A 25,160-nucleotide genomic window follows, 5' to 3' on the forward strand; every position below is an offset into this window, starting at 1 on the left:
TTAGTTATTGTTGATGTGAAGTTTCTCAGGCACCCCATGTACTGCCGTTTCCGTAACTGGATCTGTTACCTTGATCACCCCAGGCTGACTTATTACCAGTCTCTTGTTGAGCGCCGCCCCAGGTCGAATTATGGCCCTGCTGTGCTGCGCCGCTGTTTCCCCAAGAAGAGGATCCACCATTATTAGTATTGTTGTTACCGCCCCAGGTTGATGTACCACCGTAAGCAGATTTGTCACCGCGACCACCCCAAGTAGAGGACGCGCCATTGGCTTCACCTCCGGACGCCCATGTGGATGCACCACCCCAGCTTGACTTGTTACCCCACGCTGAATTTCCGCCCCATGTTGATGTGGCTCCAGAACCTTGACCACCCCAGGTGGATGTACCACCCCAGGATGACGCGTTTCCGGCGCCTTGGCCACCCCAGGTGGATGCACCACCCCATTGAGAGCTGCCACCCCAAGCAGAAGCACCACCTGCCGCTTGTGCAGTAGCAGCAGGCGTCTTACCTCCATCGAACGAACTCCAGCCTGGTGTCATTCCGCCCGATAATGGCCTTCCCTGAGCACCAATAGCAGCAGGACCATTGCCACCAGCCGCCATATGTCTTGGCGCACTAACATAGCTAGGCCCTATTCTTCCCTGAGGTAATTTACCACGTCTATTCACAAGTTCGTCATAGGTCAAACCATCACCACCTTCTCTATTGTAGTACGTCAATCTGTGTTTGTCAATTGTTATGTGTTTGTTCTTTGAATGAAGCTCTACAATAGCATTATCTCCATTAACATCCTTCACAATACCTAACTGACCTTTGTAACCGGCAGTACGGATTCTAACAGTCTTTCCAAGAGCTAAATCGCGTCCCATTCTCAATTGCTGTGGTTGCTGTATGGCTACCTTGGATGGTGGCCCCATCTTTGACATGAGGTCCGGATTGATTTTATTCAAATCTAGTTTATTATTTAGAACATTATCCCTTGATGCTACAGCTTCTACATTCAATGGATTTACAAGGAAAACACCTGCATTTTCCACTATTTTTTTTGACATCACAAAAACTTGTTGAGATTGAATGTACAAAACCTGACCCTCTCTACGAGCACCAACTTTCTCCACAACAGTATCTCCAATTTTGATTTCATTACCGCTGGTATCCACAGTTGCTACACGAGAACGAGAAGTATTGATTTTTCCGAGAATTGAACCCTTTGTGATTGTTGATACCTTACCGCTTTCGTCAATTACTTTGAATATATCATGACCGGCCTGGATAATACATGCTGCATTCTTTGCACTAAGTTCAACGATATCATGTAATGAGTATTCACTTGATGTTGGAGTAGAATCTAGCGATTTTGCTAAATTGTTTGCAGTTATAGTAACCTCTTCTCTTGTCTGGTTGGACATAAATGTAACTTGTCCTTGCTTTACGGTAAGCACCAAACCAGCATCACCTTGATGCTCACCACTTATGACTGTAACATGATCACCAGGTTCAAAGATCTTTCTTAAACTTGACATTAAAAATTCTAACGGTTTCGGAAATTCAGGGACTCTCACAGTTGCAACATCCGATGCCGTTTTGACCACAATACCCTTAGAGCCGCGCTGCTCCCCGTTTAAAACTTCAACACGGTCCCCAGCTTGAAAAGTAACACGAGCTGCTTGTGCTTTCTTTATTGTTTGAGAAATTGTTGTCAAATCAACAGCACCTTCTTTAGACCCAAAGCGTGCCAGTTCTTCAACCGTTGGTTGAATGTTTTTACCTTCTATGTGTTGAATCCTAAAAGATTTAAATAAGTATCCATCCACATAATCGTCGTTTTTATAAGTGAAATGATGGTCATCCCTCTTATACAAATTGGCTTGATCCAATCTCAATGCCATCGTTGGATTAAAAAGCTGAGGAGGCGGCCTTTGAGCATATGTAGGGCGTCTTGCCTTACGCTGGTTCGTCACTGGATCTATCTCATCAAACTTACCATAATCCAACCGAGGAACCATCTTTAACATAACTTCTAGATTGTTTTCACTGATTTGATCAACTACAGCTAAATCTCCCTTATAAATACCTCTTTTGATACGCACGTAACTACCTTCTTTTAACGTTACATCATCTGATTTATTAGGTTTCAATAACAATGGTAATTCCTGCACTGGAATTAGCAGCTTTTGTGATATGTATATGTCTGGAACACCGTTACAAAACTTTTCGACGACAGACTGCTTTGGTGCTTCCATATAAATTCTGCCAGTGTAGTTGTCTCTTTGGAAGATTGACAAAATCTTAAGTTTTTTGTTTCCCATAGCTCTGTCCAAATTGAATTTTTTCTTCAGTAGTTTACGAACTAGCTCCTTCTCTTTACCAGGTCTACAACGAACACCCCATATAGTAGCAGTATCAACACTAGGTAATAAAAACCTTTGAGGAACATAGCCGTCCTGTGCTGCTGCACGATACTGCTTTGAACTACTTCTACCGTAACGCTCCCTTAATTCCTTAGCCAATTTCTGAGCATCCTCCTCTGAAGACTTGTTTAGATCCTGATCTAGCTGTCTATGTAGCCTATCCTCCCGCTGTGCCTCCGAACTTTCGTCTTCATCATCACCACGTGTGATGAAACCTTCACGCACCAATTCAGATTCTTCCTCGTCTTCCTCGTCCTCGTCATCATCACTCACTTCAGCTTCAATATCTAAAAATCTATTCCTTTCCTGGCGACGCTTTTTGGAGTGACGTTCAACTCCATTCTCTTCATCTTCATCTTCGTCATCTTCATCATCTTCGTCATCTTCGTCCTCGTTGCCACCATTGGTTTCTCCTTCCTCCTCAATCTTTTTGGCAGCATAGACTTCTTCGTTACCTTCTTCAGCATCCTCTTCCCATGGACGTTTTTTAGAGTCATCATCATTAACCTTGGACGAATCACTGCTCTGTTGACCGTGGACTCCGCCTTGCTCTTGATTTTGAGTATCTTCAACTTCAGGACTCATAGATTCTTGCTTCTTTTCAGAATCAGCTGAAATACCTTCTGATGGTGTTTCTGATTCCACAGCAGGACTGTCGTGCTTACTCTGATCTGCACGTTTCTGTGTTTGCGGGTCTATCTCCACTTCTTTGGTAGCCGCATCCCCTCCTGTACCTTCTAACACTGAAGAGGGCCGCTCTTGGACTTCACCTTCTCGGTGTCGACCGATTTCTTCTTCGTTCATCTTTGAAGTAGATCAAATACTTCAAAACCACGTCAGTGATTGCTTGTTTAGTATAGCTCTTCTATGTAAAACGAAAATAGTACCGTCATATGCCAAATTATTATTCCGGTTTACTGTCGCCCGTTTTCCTGGAAAACTTTTCTACAACAAAGAAAGCAGGCTGGGTAAGCTAGCTTAAAGACCCTTTCAACTGAAGAGATATGTCTATGTAAGGTGTGTTGCGAGACCAGTTGAGAGCTTTCGGAGGCATCAAGACGCTATGAACCGTTCCAAATGGACTTAAATTATAAGAAAGTGGAAGCTTTCATGAAGGTAAAGATTCCACAAGAAATCGAAGATGAGATATTAGCTGTTTATGCGAATTGTTCAATGGAGCATGATATGACAATAAAGGAACTTGACTTTTATTTTAGTGAGTTACAGCTGTCAAAAGAACTTCGGAAGATGGTATCCCCGTCAGAATTGAGCATACTGGATACAGATATCATAGATTTTGAAAGGTTGTTGCAATGCACATACCATCTATTGATTTTCATGGATAATGAAGAGATTATAGATGAAATGTGGAGACTTTTGATACATGCCAGTGGTCGAGATGTGTCGTTCCCACAAGTTCTTTTGAAAAACCATGTTCTAAGTCTCAAGGATGTCCAAAAGATGTCCAACTCTGTTGGTGCAGAATCTTCCGATGGGATTATTGAGATGGTTTCTTGCGCTACATCGGGCAAAAGAGTTTACATAACATATTTGGATTTTGCTTATATATTAGGTAAATTGGGATATTTAAGGTTTTGAATATGATGAAATCGCTTAAATGATATGCTTGGCCTTGAAATAATTTCTTAAGTAGTTGACTTGCCATAATCCCAAACTGATGAGAACAATAATGACAATCACCGAAAAATTTCTGACCCTTCTGTTAGTTGACTCATTTGTGTCTCTGAGTCTTTCTTCTCTGTTTTTCAAATATTGTAACTCCTCAACAATTTCGTCAGCTAATTCCTCAATTTTACGCAACTCGACTTCAATAGGTTTCAGCTTCTCTGAAGCGCTGATCTTATTCCAATCACGGGCCTGTGAACCACTTTCGATGTCCAGCTCGACAGATCTACTCATAGATCTTCCTTTGAATTGAGCGACATTCTCTAAACAAATATCAAATGAGGTGGTTGAAGGAGCTGTGAAAACAACACGCACTTCGTCTGCGAAGTCCCTCTTTCTACGGTACTCGTTTCCAATAGAATCATAGATATATAAACTTAGAACTTGGCCATCCCCGACATGACCGTCACTTGTAACATCAACAACGACCAATTGACCTTCAGATACAAAGTCACGAATGCAAATTGGCTCCGGCTTTTCCGAGGCTGATATTTCATAGCGAAGAGCATTTACACTCTGCACAAAACATGATAGGACCAAGTATACTAAGCCGTAGATAGCCTTCTGCATTCTTAACCGTGGATTGCGCTTTGAAGTTATACTTCAAGGAGAAGTTTGAATTATTGTACTAGTTAAAGGTACGTTTTGTATATTCCAGGTTGGCCTTTAAGCCTGGACGCGTCAAAATAATGAAAAAAAAAAAATGAAAAGCGATCTTTTAAACACATTCGAAGTATTAATAACTTGAAAATGAATTCTATATACAGAATAATGCAGTGTGTTATTTACATTTTTTTGATAGCCCAGGAAGATGGTGGGTACTTATCGTTTATATTAGGTCCAATGATGGCTCGAACGGGTTTCTTGTTAAGCAGATAGAGTTCACTGACGCGATGAATATCGGGCACGGAAACATCAAGCAGCTGCTCTCTTCTTGTTTGTCTCATCTTATCAGTGACTCCAGAGTAGAAAAACATCGATCCCTCACTCTTTCTACTAACTGGAGCATCTATTTGTTGAAATATGGTTAGTTTCGCTTCATTTAAATCGGAATTATTCCAATTAGTATCGTTCAGTACAAAAGAAACAGATTTGTCAAAAGTATCTAATGCGGCCAGCGGTCTAGGGTCTCTGTAGGAGTAGAAATTGAACAACCCTTCCAATGCGCTGTATGCAGCACCTCCGCCATATGCCCCACCTTTCTCTCTGATTTCACGATGTAAATATTTGAAAGTTAGCAAGTTCGCCAGTACTTGTAATGGAGCACCATCTTCGTGGGTATAAGACACTCCATGTAAGGAAGCAGCAGCGTAGCTGACCTGAAATGGAAAATCGATTAACGTATTATTAATGGTTCCATTTTCAGAAAGTAACGGAAATGCTGTAGTGCTAATACCGCCTTTATTAGTTGCGACAGGGAGGGTTCTCATAAAGCGTTGAGCTTTCTCACAAGTTTCATTTGCGCATACAGTTGAATCGGTAGTAATGAAAAATTCCAAACCTTGAGATCCTATCAAGTGTTTTTTTAGTTCTACCAATTTATTTACAATGTGTTCTTGAAAAGCTGGCTCATCTTCGAGCATGCCACTTAAGTTCGCAATAAACTGCACCTGCTGGATTCCTGATAGATTTTCGCATATTGCCTTTGTTTGACTTATGTGGGCAGCAGCAAATCCACGGGCAAACGAATGCCCCGATTCCGCTACCGAGGCGGTATTCGACGAAACTAAAGACCTAATGAGAATTTTAATCTTCTCGCTATGTTTCTTGAAGTCCGTCTCGATTAATAACTTTTTCCAAATATCGAAAATATGATCAGTCTTTGAATTAAGAGACCATCCGTCAAACCTGAGAGATAGTCTGGGTTCGCATGTAACGGGATCAGCTGTAACTTCGATATGGGTTGAAACGCCACCGGTATGAAGCTTCATATCATCTTCAATATCACTGTAATCTTGAGTAGAAGTGCCTAAGCTGGTCAAAGAATCAGCAAACAGAGGTAAATAGGGATACAGTTTCAAAGGAATGGAATCGTTCAATAGCCTTTTGGCTCTAAGGTATGTGATCCCATTAGTGTCGGTGATACGGCATGTGATATTTTCGGCTAAAGGATCTAGCTCATAGGTATCACCTACGCGAGGTATATCAGTCAATTTCAGACTTGGTAAGGAAGACAAATCTTCGACTGAGTTTTGCTTTTTTTGCAAATATAATCCCCTATCGTAAATGGCTTTTCGGTCGTCCTCATTTAAAGACTTTATCTTTGTTTTAAGGCGTTCAGATTCTTCTATTTCTAATTTCTTAGAAAAATCTGCATCACCTTCCATAGAAAAGTTGAAAGAAGGTTTGCCAATTATATATTTCTCCAACAGGTCCTGAAATAATTTGTCACCATGCTGCTCCAGCTCTTCACGAAAGCGAGTTAAAATGTCGTCAAACTGAAGTGTCTCAAATGGGTCAACACCATTTGACCAGTTTGGCAATATAGAATATAACAATTGTAGCCCAAAATCAGACTTTTGATCCTTTTTACTCAACTCAAGTTGCTGGATGATAGCATCGATCTTCTTGCGATCAAAGGGTGTTGCTTGCAATTCTTGAAAGGTTTCTATGACTATTGTTCTAAACTGATCTAGATCACGCACTCCTTGGACACCAATGGTCAGAAAATTGGCAGCAGTAGCCGATTCAAAACCTGAGTTAACAGAAAAATCCAATCCAACGCCTGATTCAATCAATCTTTGAAAGAATACGGAAGAATGACCATCCATTAGTAAATTACCAAGCACCTTAAGAAGGAAGGTTTCATAGATGTCATGTGGAGAACCACAAATCCAGGTCATTGACGTTTTTAACTGTCTATCTGGTGGTAACATCGTGTCCAATTCACCTTCAGTATTCACGTCAATAGGTACTGATAACTCTACTGGAAGCAAAACTGTTTGATTTTTTATTCTCTTTCCATAGCCCGCAAATGCGTTGTTTAAAGATTTCAAAGTACTGTCCAGAGGAAAGTTACCATAAGTAAATGTTTTTGCATTTGATGGATGATAATTTGTTTTGTGGAAATCCACCAATTCGTGATAGTACAAGTCTGTTATTTTCTTGGGGTTACCACCAGAGTCATTCAATGAGGGATATATTGAATTTTGATATGCTACCCAAAAATAGTAATTGGCATTCGATATTTGGCCTTTCATTTCATTATACACAACACCTTTGAATACAATATCACTCTTGGAATCCATAACATTTTCATGTTCTAATCTCCAGCCCTCCTGATAAAAATCTTCCGATTTAAGTAATGGGTTCAATGTGGAATCAATGTAAACATCTCGTAAATTTTTGAAGTCTGTCATATTAGTCGTGGAAAAAGGGAAGAGAGTGTAATCAGGGCCTGTCATTGCGTTCATAAAATTTGAAAGAGATCTATTCAACATTTTGAAGAACGGGTCCCTGACTGGATACTTTTGAGAGCCACATAACGTAGTATGCTCCAAAATGTGAGGAACGCCGGTTGCATCCGGTGGATTAGTTTTAAATGCAATGCTAAAGCTGTTATTTTTATCATCTCTGTCGATATGTAAATGCTCTGCCCCTGTCTGACTATGAACCAACCCGACAGCAGTTAACTTGAATTCTGGTACTGCCATAGTACGTTTGACTTCAAACCCATGGATTATTCCACCAACGGGATACTTTCTAAGCACCTTTTTCTGGGCATAGGATGAATAAAATCTCTGAAACCGCAACATTTCAAATAGAGAGCCCTTTTACCAATTGTATACTTTGTAGTCACTCTCAGGCGCTATTAAACACAATCACAAAAAATACAGCCAAAAATCCTATCTAAGCAAATGAATATAGCACTCTAAGCCTTGCATAGGCTTCAGTATAGTTGAATCAATCCTCAAACTGTTGAGCTAGGTTACTTATGCCCGCATCAATATGCCAAATCAACGCTATCCAATCTTGGCTTACCTATCGACGTAACCCGTCTTCATCATACTTGACGGCATTTGGAAGTTTTTTCATTTTATAAGCAACTGGTGGCAAAAAAGACGCCAATATGTTTTATGACACTTCAAGACGAGTTTAGTGTGAAATATTGAGAGCGTTTTACCTCATTGAACGTAGAATAATATGTCAGAATCATACGAACAACCACCAGTGGCCCCAGAAGAGTATGAAGCCCCAGCTGCTGAACCTGTAGAACAGACGGGAGCTCCAGAAGAGGAAGAGCAGGTACCTCCTCCTCAGCCAGAACACGATGAAATGGAACGTCAGCATGAACCAATGAGTCACCATGAACCAATGGATCATCACATGGATGATCGTTATCATCAACCGGGTCCTCAACCATACTACCCACCTCCCCCACAATTGGAAGGTGAATTATCCACTACTAGACTTTTTGTCAGACCATTCCCTTTCGATGTTCAAGACTCCGAATTGAATGAAATATTTACGCCATTTGGTCCTATGAAAGAGGTCAAGATTCTTAATGGCTTTGCATTTGTGGAATTCGAAGAAGCTGACTCTGCCTCAAGAGCAATCGAAGAAGTCAATGGTAAGACCTTTGCCAACCAGCCTCTGGAAGTTATGTTCTCCAAACTACCACCTAAAAGATACCGTATTATGTTAAGGAATTTACCTGAAGGTTGTTCGTGGCAAGAACTTAAAGATTTGGCACGTGAGAATAGCTTAGAGACCACTTTCTCAAGTGTCAATACTAGAGATTTTGACGGAACTGGTGCCTTAGAATTCCCAACTGAAGAAGTTTTAGTTGAGGCTTTGGAGAAGTTGAACAATATTGAATTTAGAGGCTCTGTCATTACAGTTGAAAGAGATGACAACCCCCCTCCTATCAGAAGATCTAATAGAGGTGGCTTCAGAGGTCGTGGTGGCTTCAGAGGCGGCTTCGGTGGCAGAGGCGGATACGGTTTCAGAGGTGGATACGGTGGTCCAAGAGGCGGTTTCGGAGGCCCAAGAGGCGGCTTTGGTGGCCCAAGAGGTGGCTACGGTGGTCCAAGAGGTGGATTTGGTGGTCCAAGAGGTGATTACGGTGGCCCTAGAGGTGGATTTGGCGGCCCAAGAGGCGGCTATGGTGGTCCAAGAGGCGATTATGGTGGTCCAAGAGGTGGATTCGGCGGTCCAAGAGGTGGATTCGGCGGTCCAAGAGGCGGCTATGGTGGTCCAAGAGGCGGATTCGGTGGCCCAAGAGGCGGATATGGTGCCCCAAGGGGTGACTACGGTGCTCCAAGGGGTGACTACGGTGCTCCAAGAGATTCTTACAGAAGTAGAGATGCTCCTCCACGCGAAAGATCCCCAACAAGACAATAAACGGATATTCTTTTCCGTTATTGAACATTGCCTGAAGAGATAAGAAACTATCCCAGTTACGTATCATTTTTAAGTTTTTTTGTTCCATGTTCCCTTTAGTATAGTTATCAAGATTTCTGTTTCCTTCTAGGCTTCCTGTATCCAAAGTATTCGAATGGATCAATAATAAAGTGGAAAAGAAGAGCAAACAAGAAAAAAAAATTTTATAGTGGATCTTATCATTAAGTTATCTCTCCAATCTCCAAATGTATTAATTTTCCTTCAGTATCCAATTTGTAAATATTTTTTCTCGCCTAATATGGAATATCAGTGGGCAGACCTTTTACACTCACAAATTGAGGGAAGGTGTATTATAATCGAACGTGTATCTTTATTTTCCTCTGTTTTCTGATTTTCACCTATCACACTAATTCTTCAACGACGTTGCAAATCTTGATATATTGTTTTTTGTCGAGTTGCAGATCGTAAAAAGAACCCTTTATGCATATCAGCGCAGAAATTCAATATGTTTCATTTTCTGTGACTGTCATTTTGATCCTTCAGCATTTGCGTCTTCAGAAAAATTCAACTAATAATATTTTTGCATGTTTTATTTATCTGTATAATATCTCAATTATAAAGTATAGCATTCCCATTGGAATGCGATCTCACAGCTTTTATTGATGGTGTTTATCATGAAGGTCATCTCGCATATATTTTATCAAGCATCGTCTTCCTCAGAGCCGGAATCTCCTCCACTGTCCTCTGTCACTACGTCCTCGATCAGCACACTTCCTTTAGGCCACAGCTGGTTTACATCTTTGATAGTGACAGTGCTATTTGCAGGGATCTCATGTCTAGGAAATGGTGAAACTAGTTCGAAATCAAAGTCAACGTAGGTTTGTCCAGTAAATACCTCGGGAACATTGCTTAATTCTTGCTCGATCAGTTTTTTCATCTCTTGCATATCAGAAAATTCAGGAATAATATCTTGACTGGTAAAACATTGAACTGACATGTCTTTCGACAGCTCTTTTATTTTGTTCCGTATTTTACTTTTCCATTGTTCACTATCAAGCTTGGTTTCACTTAAATATAAAAAGCATCCTAACGTAACATAAATTGTGTATAGTGTTGTATTGCTTTTAAAATTTAATATCATCCTCAAACCTTGAGAGGTTCTTGCTTGTAGGGTTGCAGTATCTTCTTTTGTCCCTGATATCGGCATCTTCTCGTCAAGCAGATTGACACATGCGCGGAGCCAAAACAAATGCTTTGCTGTTTCTTTCCACTTTCTTTTTCTCTCGAGTTCCAGCTCGTTGTTCTGTTTTGCGACGATCTCCTCATTTTCTTTTCGACGCATTTCATCCTTAACTTTCTGCTGTCTTAGGGACTCCTCATAAGCTGCATCCTGTTTGCTTCTAATTTCTCTCGCCATACGTAGTTCATGCTGCTCATTTCTACTAACAAGGAGCTCTGCATTGTATCTTTCGATTGATAGCTTCAAAGATTTGTAAAATCTTTTTGCAGAGGTCAATCTGAGTCGTGATAAAACTGAGAGTCTTGTAACACCATTAATAGAGCCACTTGAGTTCAAAACATTGCCAACAAGAAGGCATTCTGGTGTATATCTCACTTTCAGCTGCTTGGCTACCAACCACGGCTCGAGCTCTTCGACGCACCCTGCGTATATCACTAAATCCTGGGCATGAGACTTCAACAAAGATAAAACATTTTGTTCTGATATAATCTTGGATAAAAACAGCTGCGAGTTTTTGTCACGTTCATCTGATTCTAGTAAACTAATATTTCCAATCAAAATCACAAGTAGAAATTTGAACTCTTCTTGGCATTCTTTCAACGCATCGTTGAATGTCATTTTAGTACAGAGGATGTCTAAAAGGGGACCCATGGCATTTTCATCAGCGATTTGTGGCAGTATTTCTTCCATACGCATGTTATTTCCACTTGGAAGTGAAGGAACTTTTGAAACCATATTTTCATTCCCAACATTGGATCGAAATCCAAACGTAATTATGCCCCACAATAACGATATTATGCCAATTCCAAGTTTTCCCAGCACCTTTGGTATAAACATTAGTATTACTAATAAAGGGCTGCTCTCTTGCATTATCTTCCAGGACTCATTTTTTCTTTTATTTAAACCAACAATTGAATAAGTCTCCAAATAATTTGCAGGTATTGGTTTTACAATGGGTAGAGATGGGACCAGATTCATATCGGAGATCAAAAAAGGTGACAAATCTTGATTCTGCTCCCCTATAGAAACATTCACATTGGGTGTTGAAGGCCTTTCTGGTATTGCCGGTTGCGAATTTTCTGCCTCCAATGACGCCTTCCAGTCATTGTCGTAATAGGAGCTCATTGCTCTTTCCAATTTCCAACCATGATTCTGCAGAAGTCTGATGATCAGCGGTAGGTCAGCATCGGGGAAGGTAGTTATCATCTGAAATTGGTTCAGCTGGTCCTGTTCCTCGTGAGACAGATTGAACTCCTGTCCTTCATGGATAATCAAAGGCATGTCAAAGCACCTAACTTCAGTTCACTTCGTTACAAGATAATAAATTGTACTAAAATTAGCCAACAGCAGCTGCAACTAATATATGAATGCAAGTACTGTAGATTAAATTTTAGTTATATTTTACAAATTACATCATTATACTAAACGAAGTTACACGTTAATTCGCTTCTATGATAATAGCGGTATCGATCACATGACACTGTATTGAAAGACAAATGAGAGCATAGAATAAGGGTAAAAAGCTGCGGAACTGAGGTAATGTTCCACTCATTCAATGAAAAGGTTTCTGATCCTATTTCGCTACTACGACGTACCAATTATCCTTTTCATAACCTTTATCCAAGACGGTTCCACCCGCGAGCAAACAATCCTCTTCTAATTCGCCCTCGCGGTATAAATGATAATATCTGTATTTAGTATTTTTTTCCTGCGTATCTGACTCAATGTTTTGGGGATCGAGCTGTTGCTCTGATCTCTTTCGGTCCTGCTCTTTTTTCCAATTGGCCATGAATTTGGCTCTCTCGTTTGGCGGTACGCCCGTTAAATCTGGTTTAATGGCTTTATCACGTTTCCTTTCCTTGAGTGCCATTTTCGTTTTCTTTTCTTGGAGCACCCATGGTACCAAGATATCTTGTTCCATGCCTTCGTGGTAACCTCTTCTAGAATTGCCTTGTTCCAATGCCCAACAGTATATCAGCGCCTCACCGCCTGCTTTCAATTTACTCAGTATATGGGCTATCGCAGAAACACGTCTTTCTCTGGTAGACCAATGATGTATCACTGCAATCGAAATCGCAAAATCGAAAGAGTTATCCTTATGTGGAAGATGCATTCCATCCGCAACCATAACATTGTGGCTTTTATCTATACTATGAGCACACTGAATGAGTCCCGAGGACCGGTCAGAGCCAATAATAAATACATTCGGGTTTATTTTCAGATATTTGCCGTTGCCGCATCCCACATCAATACCTATACTTCCCACGCTTCTTTTATTGAGGAAACCTATGACAATCGGCCATGGCTTGTAACGCGTTTCTGAAAAATGGTCCGCTATTTCGTTGTACACTTTGTGAACGTATTCTTCCTCCTTGATTTCAGCCATTGTACTCTATGCTATCAAAAGTGGAAAGTACGCACAAATCACCTTCTTTCGAAGATAGTCTTCTCGTTATCATCCGATCTCGTTTTTTTTCAAGTTTTCGATGCTCATCGCCCTTTCAGATTGATACACTATTGGTCCCGGTGAAAGTTGGAGCCTCGCTACGGTCTTGAAAGATGAATTCAAAGAGGTAATACGCATCATATACTTGAGATATGGAGTGCTAAAGGCAAATGAAAAGATCTATGCGAAGAACCTGGTACGAAACAGTATTCTATTAACTTCACACCATTCGATATCAGTCGTATGAGATGAGACGCACTTTTCCTTTCAAACCAGCATATTGTGTAAGTTTGACAGGTATAATGAAAAAGACCTTTAAACAATGCAATTCTTAGGAGGTTGCTTAGTTACTATAGGTATTGTAAAACTTTGAATCGTGGAATAGCATTCTGCAACTGTGTAAGGCCTATCACGGGTTGTTGTTGTTGTTATTTTTTCGACAAAATCTCTGCCTGTGTGTGAAGGACCGGGAACTTCAGAGATCAGTTGGAAATCTAGTAAAATGCCAATCTGCAATAATAACTTACGACTACTCGTAGGGTTGTGCTTTGTGGGGCTGTACCTACTGGTAGGTGTCCCATTATGGTATAATCTGACTGCTGTGTACAGGGCGCCGTTGCCAGTGGAGTATATTCGCTCGCTACACGAACAAAAATTCCATGATGTGCATATGGTCATTCCTGTCTATATCAAGTCAATTGTGTATCGCTTTCCTGATGTGCACGAGGCAGTGCAGGTACAGGTCAATCATTTGCTGAACTCTCGATACCAATTTGTTCCATGGTCGTTACAAGTCTTGCCGCATTCGGAGATGAAAGGGCCTGAGAGTGAGAATCATGTTATATCCTTGGTGCTGGACGACTTCGTTGGTTATTCGATATCATATAGCTCGAAGGAGACTACTGTGTTTTTTGACGATCGATCGGTGATCAGTAACGATGTACCGTTTTTTGTTGCACAAACCATCATTGAGCATACCTTTACATTGGAGCTCGAACAGTTGTCCTCAGACTTTAGCAGGAAACACGAAACTACAGCGATTTCCTACAATCCGAATATTCATCTGAGTGTGTCTCTATTGACGGGCGACGGCTATCCTATATCATGGGAAATTGATAGTGCATTAAAGGAATATTTCACTCCATTGCGTAAACTTCTGTCGCCGCTAGTGAACTTTACTGTAGATACCGGAATTACGTACTACAATGATTTGAATCTACATATTCTAAATGAATCTCAGAGTGTAACTGAACAAGACATATCGCATGCTATTGATCTGTCAGAACTGTCGTCAATGAATTACTTTGAAGAGCCAGTATCTCTGAATCTTGCTATCATCTTCCCAAGTGAATTGACAGCACCTAGTGGTCTACAATTTATCAATAACAACTCAACTCCCGAGGACTATGGCAATAATTGGAAAAGTTATGTGGTCCCTCAGTGGGGTGTCTTTGTTATCAATAAGTATCCACTTCAAAGGGACTCAAAGTTAACGGGAAGCTTTTTGGTACCCATAATGTATCAATTTGCCAATGACCTTTTCCAGTTGTTGGGGCTGGCCAAAAATTCCGGCGACATAACACATCCTGGTGTTACCATAGATTCCTTTAAGAGGTGGACAACATTACGAAATATAAACAAGGCTGAAGAGACGTTGTGGTCATTGGTAAAGTTGGCAAACTCTTTTGAACAAATGTCTATTCCGCATGAAGTGCTGACGAATACAACGGCGGCACTAGATTTAAGGTTGGATATCATAGATTTATTGAATGATCCAAAAAAGGGTGGTGACCTTCTCTGGAATCAGGCATTAGCTTTAAGTAATCAACTAGTGAAATTATCAGAGACCGCCTTCTTTCACAGTGAGATGGTCCAACAGAATTTTTTTCCTCAGGAGCATAAAATTGCTGTTTATTTACCGCTATTAGGACCTTCTAGTGTAGTCATTTTCTTTGGCTTCATCAAACTGATGAAAGAGAGAAACCAAAACGCAAAAGCTGAGAATGAGAAAGAGGATAAGGATAGTCAAAAAAGTGAACCAAGTAATAGTACTGAGAAATGAACCTCGAATTGAGCATATGCAATTACTAGATAAATGCTTTATACAGTATTTTTTGTCGATATTTAATATCTTAGATTTTGTCTTTTTCTTGTTTTGTAATCTCATCCTCAAAAAATGAGAGTATCAAGAGAGATGTATAATTAATATTGCATTCTCAGATGAAAGCACCATTACTGAATAGCGGTAGAGATTTGACCAACGTGCGAGTCACTTGTGTATATTTTTTAAGGCATTTGTCTTTCGAAAGGACGTTTAGGCAATATGGCTGACCCAGAAGGACCTTTGGATATCATTCCAAGGACAAATTACTCGCCTTTACTTACAATGGCCAACTACAACTCTATCAAACAAATGATAGATCAGGTCCTGAATGAAGATCAGGAATATGTTTCCTGGAAACTAAAAAGCTTGCGAACTGGTGGAACGATGAACTCTCACATGGAAGATCTTAGTGGAAACGCTCAAAGCAACGATCCAAGTAACTCTGAGCACCTTGTGTATCAAGCCCAAAACAAACGCCGGCATCCAAATAGAATATCTAAATCGAGACCTGATAGAATTAATGAAGTGCCCAAGACTTCGCGATTTCCGAGAGACTTTTATTTAGAGAGCATTGAAAAGATCCCACTTCCAAGAGAATTGGATCAAGACGAGAAATTCAAGCTTTTGGTTACCAATCTAGATGACGAACAAACCAACAGATTTGAAGTTTTCCATCGAACTTCACTAAATAAAACGCAGGTTAAAAAGTTAGCAGGGCTTGTCATAAACCAAAGCGTGACAGAAAATATCAGAGTCTTTTTGCAAGCTATTGGTAAAATGTATGCATGTGAAATGATAGAGTTGGCATTAGATGTTAGACAAAAATGGTTCGTCAGTCTAATGATGGTTGAGTTTGATCGCCGTAAGGTGGTCGGCAAAAAGCTAAAAAAGTATTTAAAGAAGCTGACACTTTCAGTAGAACCTGAAAATAAGGTAGATGAAGATTGTGAAGACAGCGTAAATGAGAGTGAGTGTGATTCCTATTTTGATGATGATGAGGCTGAAATGAAAAGGATTCGTAAGGGAAACGTTCTGCTGGGCGGTAAGGTAAATACACCAGAAGGACGATTGGGCCTCATTGAGCACTATAATGAATTGGTAAAAGAATTTAATCGGATAGATGTCAGTGTGGAAAAGTACGCCAACAGTCCTGTACTGCCTGAACATATCAGAGAAGCTTGGAGATTATATCAATTACAAAGTGATAAACTGCCATCGTCAAAGTGGAGATCTCAGGGTGAAGGAAACGGTCAAATGTTCAGATGAGTAGGCATTTACCATGATGCTTTTAATAGTACGTAATGCGTTTGCATTATTTTTAATTCTTCTACTTCATCCAAAAATTGGAGACTTTTTAGCCTCGAAATCTCTTCTTTAGGTATGTCATTCTCAAAAATGTCCCACATATCTTTGATTTCAACATTGCAATTGGCAAATCTACTGCTATAAGTCTCTTTAGAATTATAAATCATAAGGGTAGGCATCTCTAGATGCCTAGATTCTCTCAGATTAGACTGCATTATAATCCCAAATCGGTCACTAAACTTGGAGCCTCCGATGGGGTCGTAACTGATCCAAATTCCCGTCTTGTAAATATCTAATACTACGCTTATCAGTTGTTTTGATGCGTGATCATCCATATAACAGAGAACACATTCGCTAATAACGATTGTTGGTGAATCAGAACTGGTCGATTCACTCAATGTACGAACTGTTTGAGCCTCATCGTTCAAATCGCAAGATATCAGTTTATATCTGTTCGTCTCACCGTCGTCATCTGACTCAAGAGCCTTTTTTAGAGCTCTGTTTTGATCTAATATCTTCCGTTTCATTTCTATGGAATCCTTATAATCTATGTCGATATAAGTCACATTTGTAAAATTCTTTATGATCGGTATCATTCTTAAATCTGATCCACATCCCAAATTAATAATCTGCACGTTCTGGAATTTGCTGTGCGACTTCAAAAAATCGTTTATCTGTATATCAATTGACACAGTACGTAAATATGTTCCATAGTTCATTACAGGAAATGAATTTTGCATCGCTCTAAATATCTTCGAGTGAATCCTTCTGCTGACACTTTTTAAGCTATGTAAGTATTCCATATGCATTTCTTTATAGCCATGATAATTGCACCTCTGCACTTGGAATGCTACAGATGGTAGGTAACCCTTTGAGATTGCTGCCAACCTACAAGACAACGCATCATAATCCGTCTGCTGTACAACTTTCTCCATTTTAATAATGCAAACCTTGCTGAAGTTGAGGACCTTTTCAACAGTAAGAGTACTGATAAGTAAGTTCTTGGTACGTGGGGTCTTCGCCTGAAATCTTAGATTTAATCGGTATTATCGCTCACTTTTGAAGAAGTATCGGGCCGGGTAGCATCATCAAGTCTTTGAAGTTCAACTTTTACCTAAGTTGCATTGATGGGCACTCTGGCGCGCATATATTCGGAGTGCATGCTCCACTCGCAGGAAAATTATTGCGGACCTTGTATAATAATCACGTCGAGCTCAGTTGGTGTTTGATTGCATGTCTTTGTATCATGATTTCTGTTTTCGCTTGCTCATCTCAAATATCTAAAGGCGAGTTTGGCGAAGTAAGGCCCCCCTCCCTCCCTTCGGTAGCAAACGATAAAAAAACGTTTGTGCAACATCGAAGAAATTATGATAATGAAGATTAGAAGAACAGACACAGTTTCCTAGCAAGAAATTCTACACATTAATTGTATTCCACCTCTTCTTATTAAGAGAGTATTGGCATCTTTTCTTAAGTTTCTTTGTTTGAATTCAGTTTTGCTACTGATTCACATTTTGAGTCATAAAAGAGGGAGTGCTTTCAAAGGAGGACACATAGGTCGTTGTGATATTCGCAGCTTGAAACAAATTGGGCAAACAGCAGCGTTTGAATTTAGAGTGCGGTCCCTTCTTTGGCAAAAACTTTCCTTTGAATAATGGGAAACACAGGATCTAAGTCTGCCAAGTCAACAAAGTCAACAAAGTCCTCCAAGGTGAAAAATGGGAGCAAATCATCCGATGGTGATTCTTCTGCATCGCCTGCATTCACCAGAACTGATACTTCTCAGTCGGTGAGGTCCACAAGATCGATGAGATCGCTGAGATCAAGGCGATCAGAAACAAATAGTTTGAACTCTAGAATCAATTCTAAGGAGGAGGCTGGATCCAGTACAGTGGATAATGCATCCGAAGCGAATACGGAGACTCCAAGAAGAGATGGCCTGCATCATCGTCACTCGGAAAGCGATTTTCTGCATCAACCTAACACATTAGCGGATAATAATCACCTGCGTCCGTCAACCCCAACTTCTAGCAGGGCGCAATCCAAGAGATCAAGTTTTGCAAATACCGATTTACCACCGTCGATGATTCAGATGGCACCCAAATCGCCCATTTTGAAAAATAAAGTGTATAACAATACAAATGCAGCAAATTATAATGAAAACGCGTTGACAGATGAAGATGACGATGATGATTACGATGATAGCAGTAGTAAAAAGAAAAACAAAAATGGTGGTAGTAATAGATCGAGGGATAGTATTTCGAAACACAGCACATCGAAGAGTCAATTGGACAGCGTCAGACACAATATTTCTTCAAGACCATCGAGTGTCAGAAGCGGATCTTCGTCTAAAATACGTAGGAGATCAGATAACTTTGACGGTCACGAAATGTCTCCAAATCAGCATATTATGACGCGAACTAATTCACATGCGTCATCGATACAAACGAGAAAGTCTTCAGGTTCCGCGGGAACCACTGCATATAGCACACCATTAAACTCGCCTGGAATTATTAGAAGAACGGATCAACAAGATGATTTTATTGATGGGCAAGATGACTACTTTGGAAGTGCAAACATTAATGTAGGCAATCATACAGATGGGCAAGAGGTTGATGAAGTTAATTCGGAAAATGATGTTATGGGCGAAAAGCATCATCATTTAAAGCTTCCAGATGTCAAAAATTTATCGCGACGTGAGTCATTGAATGAGTATCCATCAAATATACCCGATATAGTGGTTGATGATAGCTCCCCTAGCGCTAATGATCAGCGGCAATCGGGACCCAAGAAAAAGAGAATCATCAAGCCTATCAATATTGATGAAACAATACAAAAATTGCTAGATGCAGGGTACGCCGGTAAAAGAACCAAGAATGTCTGCTTGAAAAATTCAGAAATATCACAAATTTGTCAATTAGCTAGGGAGATGTTCCTTTCGCAGCCGTCTTTATTAGAACTATCTCCGCCCGTAAAGATTGTTGGAGACGTTCATGGACAATATGGTGATTTATTAAGACTGTTCACTAAATGTGGGTTTCCCCCCTCTGCTAATTTCCTATTTTTAGGCGACTATGTCGATCGTGGAAAGCAATCTTTGGAAACGATCTTGTTGTTGCTTTGCTATAAAATAAAATATCCGGAGAATTTTTTCCTTTTAAGAGGAAATCACGAATGTGCAAATGTGACTAGAGTTTATGGTTTTTATGACGAATGTAAACGGCGATGCAATATTAAAACATGGAAATTGTTTGTCGATACCTTCAATACCTTACCATTGGCTGCAATAGTTGCTGGTAAAATTTTCTGTGTCCATGGAGGTTTATCACCAGTTTTGAATTCGATGGACGAAATTAGACATGTTAGTCGCCCAACAGATGTACCCGACTTTGGCTTAATCAATGATTTATTATGGTCAGATCCGACGGACTCGCCGAATGAATGGGAAGATAATGAAAGAGGTGTCAGCTATTGTTATAACAAGGTGGCAATCAACAAGTTTTTGAATAAATTTGGTTTTGATTTGGTTTGTAGGGCACATATGGTCGTCGAAGACGGATACGAATTTTTCAACGATAGAAGCTTAGTGACAGTTTTTTCAGCTCCAAATTATTGTGGTGAATTTGATAATTGGGGAGCCGTTATGAGTGTCAGCGAAGGTTTGCTTTGTTCATTCGAATTACTCGATCCTCTGGATGGTGCAGCTTTGAAACAAGTCATGAAAAAGGGAAGACAAGAAAGGAAAGTAGCTAACCAGCAACAAATGCAAGACACTCAATGAATAAGAAGAAGACAATAAACTGTTAGCATTTTTATTATTCCCCTTTTCCTCATATTTCATATTCTACATCACTTCTGTTACTCTTCATTCCTGAACCAGCATAGGTTATCGGCATATTAATTTAACGAACAACTAAGGAAAAGTCTATGATCACGTCTAAATATCTCAATTGTACATCGTTTTCTATGCATTTCAACTCAAGTCAACTATCTTATCTATAACTTTTAAATTTGTAACTGAATGTATAGAAATTTGCAAACCCGCAAACAAGAACTCGTTTTAATTTGACATGCCGTTTAGCACACATGAGTAGACAAGTTACAATAGTAGACAAGTTACAACAGTGACCAGGCATATCAGGAAATGACCAATGACAGAGGACTATAGTGAGGAATACGAGTGGTTTGCCTACTACATAACCGTAACATCAATTTTGGTCTTCATTATAGTATGGTCACTTCTTCCCAATGAAAGTGCTATAGGTCAACTACACAACGGGTTATTTAAGGCGATCTTAGAAATTTTGCCACAGCGAAACTGGGTAATCTACTCGCAGGCGTTTATATTAATGGGGATGCTATATACCTATTTTGGTATTCTAATGTACAATGAGGATGTGTTAACGCCTTCACTCGATGATCTACGTACCATCACGGATTCAAAGGGTAAGGTTGCTATTGCTGATAGCGAAAAGAAGCTCATCGATGAATATGTATTCAAAGAGACTAGTGCGATTATCGATATACCCATAATGGATGTGTGTAGAATATTATATGGCGATAAGTAATGTATTTGTTTTTAAGCATATGAATGTTTATATTTCACAAGTTTTAAAAAGTGGACTTATTTCTGAATCAATATGTAAAAAGTGTACAGAATCTAAATAAACGCTTTATCTAACATAGAGATTTCTTTTGCTTTCGCTCAACTACATAATAGTTAAGCTGGAGTGAATCCATTATTGTGGCGACCACGATTATTGAAACCGCCGCGACGGCTTCCTCGATGATTGTTATTATTATTAAATCCACCTCTTGAATGATTTTGCCCATCATTATTCTTGCCATTTTCCCATAGGAACCCACTTGCGGGTTTGAACATCGAGTAACGTTTTTCCTCCTGGTTGAAACCTTGATTTTGTTGACTTTGATTCTGGCCTTGGCTATGTTTATTGAAATTTTGATTCTGATCGTGAGACTGGTTTGCCCTATGATTGTTATATGTACGTGGTTGGTAATTCTCGTTTTCATTTGCAGAGTCATATTTATTGTTGTATCTGGATTGATGAGGGCCATTTCCACCGCGATTACCTCCTCCAGTGCCGCCTCCGCCTCTTTTATTACTATTTCCTCTTGAATATCCACCACCGCGGCCACCTCTTTGTGGACGCTGATCCCCATATGTACGATGAGATGGACCAGAAGAATAACCACCTTCTGAATCTGAAAAATTTGATGTTTGTCCCGTTTCATTCCCACCATTCTGTAGTTCGATATTATCGTCTAAAATTAATGTATTATGCTGCAAACTGGCCGACGTTTGTTCAGAACATTTAACATCAATGTCTCCCGTAGATGGCAATGCCGTCGTTGCCGTTGGGCTTGTTTTTTTTTTCTGCTCTTCGCCAGATTGTTTTTCCATAACATCAACGTAACGTAACGGCGGAGGAGAAGGTTGAGCTTCTTTGCTCACTTCCTTGGGTTTCTTCAGTATCTGTACCTTACCTGATTTGAGGGAAGTTGGGCCATTTGTGGTTTCGCCTCCAGAGAGCCTTCTTAACGTCCTGGTGTCTTCGATATGCAATTTACCCACGGTATCTTCAATTGCCAAAATTTTCGATTGTGTATCTACAGGTTTTGCAGCTCCAAATGGATTAGATTTTTTCCTAGCCATAATATACGGTTTGCCAGCATCGTCGTTGGGATCAGTCAAAAGTTCCACTTTTGTTCTGTACTCTTTAAAATCGTTGAATTCCGCTGGTTCCACCTTTATATTATGTATCTTCAATAAAGGCGTTGACCAGTACTTTAAAATCTTATCCATATCGCGGCCAGTATATAATTCAACAAAGCCAACTTTGGTGGTTTTTCTGAAATTTTGGTCAAAAATTGAACCTGATTTCACAACATCAATGGACGGATTCTTGTTCAACTCCCAGAACAATTTGAATTTCACAAATTTTGTGAATTTCTCGTGGAATAAATCGTGAATGTCTGCATCTGAAAACCGCGGTGGTAGCAGGGAAAACTTTACAATGTATGGTGGACCTTGCATTGCAAAAGAGTCGCCACTTCCGCCATCATTTTCACGTCCGAACCCTCCTCGGTGATGGAAATCAAATGCGCTCTCATTGTGCATACGGTTCCCACTATGTCCGTTAGGGCCAGACTCCGTATTATCCGGTCCTGATTTCGTCTTAAGAAAGTCAATATTCGTTGTATTACTTATTGCATCAAGATTAATTTCGTCCTCGTTCCACACAGAGTCCCCTAGAGTGTCATCGCCCAAAAACTCTTCAAGCGACATCTTTTTAATTGCACCAGCATTGTTTGAACCTGTTCGCATAATACACAATTCCATTACCATGGGATTGTAGTCGCTGGTTAGTATTATATCTCTTGAATGCACCATATCAATAGTACAAAAAAACTGCAAAAGAACTCCACAATCACGTTCACAAGCTCCAATATTAATTATACGTACTCATAATATTATCACTATATTACTGTATGACCTCAAATTCGATCGATACGGCCTGTTTTACGCCTACTTTCTGCTGTTTTCTTTCTTTCTGTTGCTGACCAGATGCTCTTATCCTGGACCTCTCACCTTTTTTCTCCATGGCGCACATCCAAAAAGCTATATTCTACTATATAAAAAATGCGCCCTTATTAGGGCACTCCTCACCATTATTGCAAGCACGATATAGCGAAGTAGAGGGCAGCTCGAAACGATTTGCATGCCTATTATCGCTCTACTACGCTAGCGGCATGTTACTGGAGTATTTCAAGCGTTACACAGGTGTGCAACGTCCGCTTGGAAGCGCAAACAAGAATTTATTCTCTGTTTGTTCTTGAGAGGTCGTATCAAGCAAATCTGTATGTAGCAGGCCTACATCTACAATAAGGGTCTTGCGAATTCAAAGGAGGTATGTAAGCCTGACGTTTTACCTGAACTTGAGCTTTTATCTAATGAACGACCGCACAATTGCGACAGCCTTTCTGTGCAAATTATAAGATACCTGAAAAGCCCGCGATTGCTTCGTGTCCACAATTCTTTTCGAAAGCATCCGATGTCAGTCCCCTCTATTGAGCAGTTGTGGGACTTGAGGTTGTCGTTAAACTAAGCCTGAGGTGCTGATCTTGGCTTGTTGTCCCGCCTAATGACATGAAATTTTTTTCATTGCAGCCACAGTTGCAGAACGGCGTGAAAACAACATGATGATGAGGAACGAAAAATAATGCGACTAGAAAGAGTCAAGTTGAGGTCCTCATCATCTCACCAGTCAGCATTTAGTTCATTTGATTTTAAGTTTACTTGCTATTGATTGAACTTGCTTATATGGGACTACGGAGCAGTATTGATACCTCAGGCACTACTCTATGATGATAAGGAAGTTAGGTAAAAGATGGACGTTGGGTCTAGTTATGTTGGCGCTGGTCATTGTGCTGTGGGTTCTATCATCGTTTTTGCTGAACCTGATATTTCAAGATAACTCATATAAAAAGCCATTTTTCATAACATACATCAATACAGCATCATTTGTATTCTATCTGATACCAACTGGAAGGAAAATGGTGAAGAACTACATTCAGACGGGTCACTTCCACGCGCACGACGAGCTGGTCCTGGAGGAAGAGGGAGCAGCGCAGGATGTGGTTGAGTCTGAACAGGACCCGGATACTAGCATAACTGTGCATAGCCCGTTGATACCAAAAGACAGCAATGTAGATCATGATGGATCCAGATTGTCGCTTCCTGAAACAATGAAATTAAGCGCAGAATTTTGCGTACTATGGTTCACTGCAAACTTTGTTACTAACGCATCCTTAGCATATACATCTGTGGCATCTCAAACAATTTTATCATCGACATCGTCTTTCTTTACATTATTTGTTGGTGCGCTATGCCATACAGAGACACTTAATCGTGTCAATATTGTGGGGTCTATTGTGTCTTTTCTAGGTATTCTACTTGTAACAAGATCGGACGCTTTACAATCTCACATTCATATAAAACCTTTCCCTGGCTCAAGTACGTTTGATGATAATGATGATACTTCCGCGGATGCTATGAAGACTCTTCTAGGAAATGTGTTAGCGTTGCTAGGAGCATTCTTCTATGGCATATATAGCACGCTATTGAAGCATAGAATTAAAGATGAATCAAGAGTGAATATGAAGATTTTTTTCGGATTTGTTGGTTTATTTACTTTGATTTTTGTGTGGCCAACATTATTATTATTGCATTATACCGGATGGGAATCTTTTGAATGGCCATCAACGCCTCGTATTATTACAGTTGTCACAGTCAATTGTTTAATAACTTTCATCAGCGATTTTTGTTGGGCTAACGCTATGTTACTAACAAGTCCATTAACAGTAACTGTCGGTCTAAGTATCACAATACCATTTGCGATGTTTGGCGATTTCATGTTGAAGAATAAACCGATGACATTGTTATATTTCCTCGGTGCCATGCTTATATTAGGATCATTCTTTATTATCAATAAGCATTCTGAAGAGGAGACTTTGGATCATCTACTGGAGGATACAAATAGTAGCGCCACTGGCGAATTGACTGTATAATTAATTATAGATTTTTTATTTTATTTTTTTGCCT

General features: G+C 40.0%; 14 protein-coding genes across 14 annotated transcripts; 7 read left to right on the top strand and 7 right to left on the bottom strand.

The window, feature by feature from the left end:
* Positions 1–25: 25 nt before the first annotated feature.
* On the bottom strand, positions 26–3,217 carry SPT5 (transcription elongation factor SPT5; the record flags this gene model as incomplete). The annotated part of the gene is made up of 1 exon (XM_037288627.1): positions 26–3,217. One exon carries the CDS (start codon positions 3,215–3,217, stop codon positions 26–28), a length of 3,192 nt encoding a protein of 1,063 aa, XP_037144522.1.
* A 273-nt stretch (positions 3,218–3,490) lies between these two features.
* On the top strand, positions 3,491–4,012 carry RAD33 (Rad33p; the record flags this gene model as incomplete). Its single annotated transcript, XM_037288628.1, has 1 exon — positions 3,491–4,012. The coding sequence occupies one exon, from the start codon at positions 3,491–3,493 to the stop codon at positions 4,010–4,012; it is 522 nt and encodes a 173-aa protein (XP_037144523.1).
* A 15-nt stretch (positions 4,013–4,027) lies between these two features.
* ERV25 (Erv25p) lies at positions 4,028–4,669 on the bottom strand (the record flags this gene model as incomplete). Its single annotated transcript, XM_037288629.1, has 1 exon — positions 4,028–4,669. One exon carries the CDS (start codon positions 4,667–4,669, stop codon positions 4,028–4,030), a length of 642 nt encoding a protein of 213 aa, XP_037144524.1.
* Positions 4,670–4,884: 215 nt separating this feature from the next.
* On the bottom strand, positions 4,885–7,854 carry CYM1 (pitrilysin family metalloprotease; the record flags this gene model as incomplete). The annotated part of the gene is made up of 1 exon (XM_037288630.1): positions 4,885–7,854. The coding sequence occupies one exon, from the start codon at positions 7,852–7,854 to the stop codon at positions 4,885–4,887; it is 2,970 nt and encodes a 989-aa protein (XP_037144525.1).
* Positions 7,855–8,242: 388 nt separating this feature from the next.
* Positions 8,243–9,442, top strand: NPL3 (mRNA-binding protein NPL3; the record flags this gene model as incomplete). Its single annotated transcript, XM_037288631.1, has 1 exon — positions 8,243–9,442. The coding sequence occupies one exon, from the start codon at positions 8,243–8,245 to the stop codon at positions 9,440–9,442; it is 1,200 nt and encodes a 399-aa protein (XP_037144526.1).
* Positions 9,443–10,142: 700 nt separating this feature from the next.
* On the bottom strand, positions 10,143–11,963 carry UBX2 (Ubx2p; the record flags this gene model as incomplete). Its single annotated transcript, XM_037288632.1, has 1 exon — positions 10,143–11,963. The coding sequence occupies one exon, from the start codon at positions 11,961–11,963 to the stop codon at positions 10,143–10,145; it is 1,821 nt and encodes a 606-aa protein (XP_037144527.1).
* Positions 11,964–12,255: 292 nt separating this feature from the next.
* TRM9 (tRNA (carboxymethyluridine(34)-5-O)-methyltransferase) lies at positions 12,256–13,068 on the bottom strand (the record flags this gene model as incomplete). Its single annotated transcript, XM_037288633.1, has 1 exon — positions 12,256–13,068. The coding sequence occupies one exon, from the start codon at positions 13,066–13,068 to the stop codon at positions 12,256–12,258; it is 813 nt and encodes a 270-aa protein (XP_037144528.1).
* Positions 13,069–13,630: 562 nt separating this feature from the next.
* Positions 13,631–15,190, top strand: GPI17 (GPI-anchor transamidase GPI17; the record flags this gene model as incomplete). Its single annotated transcript, XM_037288634.1, has 1 exon — positions 13,631–15,190. One exon carries the CDS (start codon positions 13,631–13,633, stop codon positions 15,188–15,190), a length of 1,560 nt encoding a protein of 519 aa, XP_037144529.1.
* A 261-nt stretch (positions 15,191–15,451) lies between these two features.
* TAF11 (TATA-binding protein-associated factor TAF11) lies at positions 15,452–16,498 on the top strand (the record flags this gene model as incomplete). Its single annotated transcript, XM_037288635.1, has 1 exon — positions 15,452–16,498. The coding sequence occupies one exon, from the start codon at positions 15,452–15,454 to the stop codon at positions 16,496–16,498; it is 1,047 nt and encodes a 348-aa protein (XP_037144530.1).
* Positions 16,499–16,506: 8 nt separating this feature from the next.
* Positions 16,507–17,472, bottom strand: PPM1 (leucine carboxy methyltransferase; the record flags this gene model as incomplete). The annotated part of the gene is made up of 1 exon (XM_037288636.1): positions 16,507–17,472. The coding sequence occupies one exon, from the start codon at positions 17,470–17,472 to the stop codon at positions 16,507–16,509; it is 966 nt and encodes a 321-aa protein (XP_037144531.1).
* A 719-nt stretch (positions 17,473–18,191) lies between these two features.
* On the top strand, positions 18,192–20,318 carry PPZ1 (salt homeostasis regulator; the record flags this gene model as incomplete). Its single annotated transcript, XM_037288637.1, has 1 exon — positions 18,192–20,318. One exon carries the CDS (start codon positions 18,192–18,194, stop codon positions 20,316–20,318), a length of 2,127 nt encoding a protein of 708 aa, XP_037144532.1.
* Positions 20,319–20,688: 370 nt separating this feature from the next.
* Positions 20,689–21,105, top strand: GPI19 (phosphatidylinositol N-acetylglucosaminyltransferase GPI19; the record flags this gene model as incomplete). The annotated part of the gene is made up of 1 exon (XM_037288638.1): positions 20,689–21,105. One exon carries the CDS (start codon positions 20,689–20,691, stop codon positions 21,103–21,105), a length of 417 nt encoding a protein of 138 aa, XP_037144533.1.
* A 152-nt stretch (positions 21,106–21,257) lies between these two features.
* PSP2 (Psp2p) lies at positions 21,258–22,949 on the bottom strand (the record flags this gene model as incomplete). The annotated part of the gene is made up of 1 exon (XM_037288639.1): positions 21,258–22,949. One exon carries the CDS (start codon positions 22,947–22,949, stop codon positions 21,258–21,260), a length of 1,692 nt encoding a protein of 563 aa, XP_037144534.1.
* A 971-nt stretch (positions 22,950–23,920) lies between these two features.
* Positions 23,921–25,126, top strand: HG535_0D05170 (DMT family transporter; the record flags this gene model as incomplete). Its single annotated transcript, XM_037288640.1, has 1 exon — positions 23,921–25,126. One exon carries the CDS (start codon positions 23,921–23,923, stop codon positions 25,124–25,126), a length of 1,206 nt encoding a protein of 401 aa, XP_037144535.1.
* Positions 25,127–25,160: the final 34 nt, after the last annotated feature.

This window comes from Zygotorulaspora mrakii, chromosome 4, assembly GCF_013402915.1.
Source record: "Zygotorulaspora mrakii chromosome 4, complete sequence".
Classification (NCBI taxonomy): Eukaryota; Fungi; Ascomycota; class Saccharomycetes; order Saccharomycetales; family Saccharomycetaceae; genus Zygotorulaspora; species Zygotorulaspora mrakii.